The 4,502-nt window shown below is 35.5% G+C and overlaps 1 protein-coding gene across 1 annotated transcript; it reads right to left on the bottom strand.

The window, feature by feature from the left end:
• Positions 1–3,655, bottom strand: LOC149561289 (GDSL esterase/lipase LIP-4-like). The gene is made up of 5 exons (XM_089825057.1): positions 3,260–3,655; positions 2,980–3,165; positions 2,662–2,834; positions 843–1,113; positions 1–606 (listed from the first exon to the last, which is right to left on the bottom strand). Exons 1-5 carry the CDS (start codon positions 3,501–3,503, stop codon positions 347–349), a joined length of 1,134 nt encoding a protein of 377 aa, XP_089681183.1. The 5' UTR covers positions 3,504–3,655; the 3' UTR covers positions 1–346.
• Positions 3,656–4,502: the final 847 nt, after the last annotated feature.

Here is a 4,502-nt window from a genome sequence, read left to right as displayed (position 1 = left end):
TTGGAGCGAGACAATAAGATTCTCATATTGTATCTTCAAAAATATAATTATCTTTGATTTACAATATTCCAACCTTAATTTAATCAAGCCCATTTAAATCTTGGATCTCTGAAAGGAATTCCAAAATTATTTGGTCTAAATTGTAGACAGCGACAAAGACCCATTGGTATCAAATCATTTTGAGATCACATTACAAAATGAAATCCCAACCACTCTAATTCAAAAGAGTTTGAATATCTGGGTTTAGGGAGAATCTCTCAAACTTCTAGATCTGAACACTTCGCCAAGTTCAAAAAAAGCAGTCAGGACTCGAGGTCTGTGAGATATAGTATAATTTAGACGAGATCTAAAAATGATAGCATGCTTGGTAAGGAGAGAGGGGGGAGTTTGAACTTTTGGCGGACACGATTTGTGACCAGACATGAAAATTTGCTCGCTCTGTATAATGAGTTCCATCCCAATTCACTGATTTCGATGGATCTTTGCAAGATCCACCTGTCACCACACTGCCATTAATATTGCCCGTCTGTGCGCACCGCACTTTATCATTAAAATTATATGGCAAACCTCCGTACCCACAACATGCTGCCAGCGGATGCTCAAACCCTGTGCATTCGAAAACCAAAACTATACATTATTACCAGAGAAGACAACCCAAAAGTTGATTTTTTTTAAAAGGTCATAAAAGAATAATGAGCAATACCCAAAAGTTGAATTTGTAAATTTCATGGGGCGGCAAACAGATTCTACACTGGAAAGCTATAATAGGTTTGGTTTTTCCTGTTCTAAAAAGTAAAAATTGAATTTTTAGAGACTGTACAAGATGAGAAAGATGAATGTACCATATTGTGATGCATTTGCAATGAGAGAATACTTGATGGAGTAAATATCTACATAAACAATGGTAGCTTCTGGAAGGTCTGATGAGAGGTGAGTGCAGGCAGATTTAAGCAGGGCGTTGAAGGTCTGAGAGGCGTTGTTGTAGGCTACACCGCACCCGTTCTCATCCAATTCAGACAGATCACTGCGAATGCCTGCAAGAGTTCGAGGTAAACAGCCCAACGGTCCAGTGTTGTGAACTTCGAAGTTTCGACCGCCTTCACTGTACAAATCCTGCACTATCAAACAACAGTGTTTTCATCAAAACAAGCACAAACTCCAAAACTGATAGATTTAGGGAGTAGAGACAAAAGCATTCACGGGCGCCCAACGCAGGAGATCACTATGATAAAATATAATCTACAGGCTTTGTCTCAGTTTATGTCATTTGAAAACAAGATTGGTATCCACCTTGTGCTCACTTTGTTTAATTTTACTAATAAATTCTTTTATCTTAGTTGAAGAAAATAATAGAAATCTTTTAGAAGAAATCATTTTTATTTTTCAGAGGTTAAAGATTCTATGGCACAGATGGTATCATCAATTCTGTATTTCAACCTTTTTTTTTGTTTGAGGTTTAATGAGTTTCTTTTGGGGTGCTCAATGAGTTTGTAAACTTAAAAAGTAAATTGTTATATTCTTTATTTTGTGGATATACAGTAAAAATGGGGAGAAGTTCATATGAATTAAAAATAATTTATTTGAGTCTAACTTTTAACAAATTAATCTAATTTAGTAGTTCAATTCAGAGTCCAAATAAATAAGTCAGAAAGCTCATCCATTCTCAACTAAAAAACATTAATTCAAAAACTCATTACTTCATCCAGTAGTAATTCCAGAGCTCAATAGAAAACATAATCTTTTAACAGCAATAATAAAAGTAATTTAAGAACTCAAAAACTAATGACAATGCACAATGTCAGAGCTCACTTTCTGCAAAAGAACAGATAACTATTCGCAATGTACACTAAAACAGTTTACTCTGTAAGAAGGAACAATTTATATTATCAATACACAGGAACACAGTTCACTTTGTTAAAAGGGAAGAGAATATTAGCAACGTGCAATACTACATTTACACAGTTCATTCTGGAAAGAAAAAAGGGAAATTATTAACAACGTACATTATTACAAGAAGCTATCTGTGAAAAGGACATGATGCCCTAATCAATTCAATCAAAATTACATCAAAGCAGAAAGAACTGACACATTCATTTTTAAATATTGGGAGAGAAAAACCAAAAATGTGCCAAATTCGACTGCTTTACAAAGCCTATATCACTTCCTAAACAGGGGAGATTTTAAATGCGTGAATTTTCATAATTTATGATCAATTAATATATATTTTCTCAATTTGATCGCGTCAATAATTTATCCTATCATCGTTTCGGATCATGGAATATGATCCATCTTAAAATGAATCCCCTAGAAAGGGGAGATTTTATTTATTATTTATTAAACCTGAATTTATACGATCAATCTGCGCACCCTTCTTATTTATTAGCCCCCACAAAAATCTACAACAGCAGCCCCAATTTGATCTCATGTGTTCGATGAACCCTAGAAATAGCTAATGTGTGATAAGAAACAGATAGTCCCAAAATTTAGTGAGATTTTTTAGGGGTAATGATGGATTAAAGCAGCCTTGAAATTATAATATTCTGATACAAGCTTCCTGAAGATCGTGTGCTTTTTCACCTGTTCCAAATAGAAAATTTGCTCGAAAACCTAATTTCATAATGTGCAAGAAGTACAAAAAAGGAAGCAAGCAGATAAAATTACCTTCAACTGAGATGTAATGTTGTCTACAGTCTGAGGAATCACGACATTGTTAATTTGATGCAGCGTGAGATTGGCAGTGAAGGCGTGAAAAATGTCATTTTGACCAATGTCAATTGTATACAGCCCCTTCTCGAAAGCCTCCCGCGTTGGAAGGAGGTTGCCTTGATTCTCACCTACCATAAACATATTCTGAGTCTTTTGAATTTGCCAATAAAATGCACATATACACATACACGCAGCATATATACATAAATACAGAGAATATATACATAAACAAGAACATATATACATAAATACAGAGAATATATACATAAATACCTCGAGAAATATTGTCCAAAACGCGTGCTTTAAATCGCTTAAACTGGTCGATTTGCACGGGTAGAGGAAAAGTAGTTGCAGTGCGATTTACAGTGGCCCCTACGATTGCAAAATTCGCGCCGTGACTGAAATTTGAGCCCACGGACTCCAAATACGGACTCAAAAACGGCAAATGCATACCCTCGCCTGTCGATGCACATCATTTTTTTTAAATCAATCAATAAAAACATTGAACAAATGAACCGATCCGAAGATCGCTACAAAAGGATGCAAAACGTACATAAAAAATCAATGATGAGGCGGCCATCGCAGACTCTTCCAGTGGGCCTTTTGAAAAAAGTCTCTCCATTGGGCGGCTGAGAAACCAAGCCCAGGCCGGCCACCTGTCCCCCTGTGTCCGAGTTCGAATCTCCGAAGTTGAAAATGGCACTAAAATGGCAGCCTTCAGAATCCGCTACACAAATATTTCTCACCAAGATCACAAACAACAGAGCTGAAATCAAAGCCTCCCATGGAACCATCATTTTGCAGAGAGATAAAAATTGCCCAAATCTCCTTCTTTCTGATTAGCAGCAGGGCCGAAGAAATACAATCCGCTTCGTTTTCTCTTTTTCCGAAGCCATTTGAAGCCGTAGGGGGGGGAAGTTTATATTTGAAATATAAGCTTCGCTAAGCTAATGCGTCACCATGTATTCCACTGTTTATGAGTTGCTGCAAGCGCAGAGAAAGCAGAAAACATGGCGGGCTGAGTGGGTCACAACATTCGCCTGGATGAAAAGCTTAATCGAGATTTACGTCACATTGTCTATATTAAGTTTGTCCGTTGCGTAGGTTCTTACCTTGCTCCACTGTTTTGAACGAATCTAGGGGAGAGGAATCAGTAGTCGTGATAGCTAACTTCGTCATCATGTAGCTGCTCATGGGATGTCGTAAGATCTTCGTTTTTTTTTTATATGTAAAATGGACATTGAACTACCTACAACTAAAGTTTGAAGGTGTGACTCATCACGCAACTGGTAGCTAACTTTGTCATCATGTAGCTGCTACATGGGATGTCGTAAGACCTTCGTTTTTTTTTTATATGTAAAATGGACATTGAACTACCTACAACTAAAGTTTGAAGGTGTGACTCATCACACAACTCGTTAAAATAGTGTACCTAGTGAAATGTGTTAAAAAATGACTTTTTCAACATTCGACCAAAGCTTAATCTAAAAATCTCTACTAATTGAATTTAAAATTATCACTTGTTGTTAATAGAATATTGTATAACTATATGAAATGTAACATAAATGCAACTTAAATGGACCAAATAGTTATTATTAATCATAAATATTTGTTATATATAACTTTTATAAATAACACAAAAAAACATATACTTTAACACAAAAAAATTATTTGTTGTTATAAAAATAACACATTATTATATAAAATACAACATATATGCAACACAAAGGGACCATTAGTTGAACACTGATTTTTTCTCACAATCTCACACATTTCATAAGAAAATACAAGGCATT

Source organism: Cupressus sempervirens, chromosome 4 (assembly GCF_028749045.1).
Source record: "Cupressus sempervirens isolate cs-2001-9-10 chromosome 4, ASM2874904v1, whole genome shotgun sequence".
In the NCBI taxonomy this organism is placed as follows: domain Eukaryota; kingdom Viridiplantae; phylum Streptophyta; class Pinopsida; order Cupressales; family Cupressaceae; genus Cupressus; species Cupressus sempervirens.
Note: the sequence above shows the minus strand (reverse complement) of the source record. Positions and strands in the feature narration are given on the sequence as shown.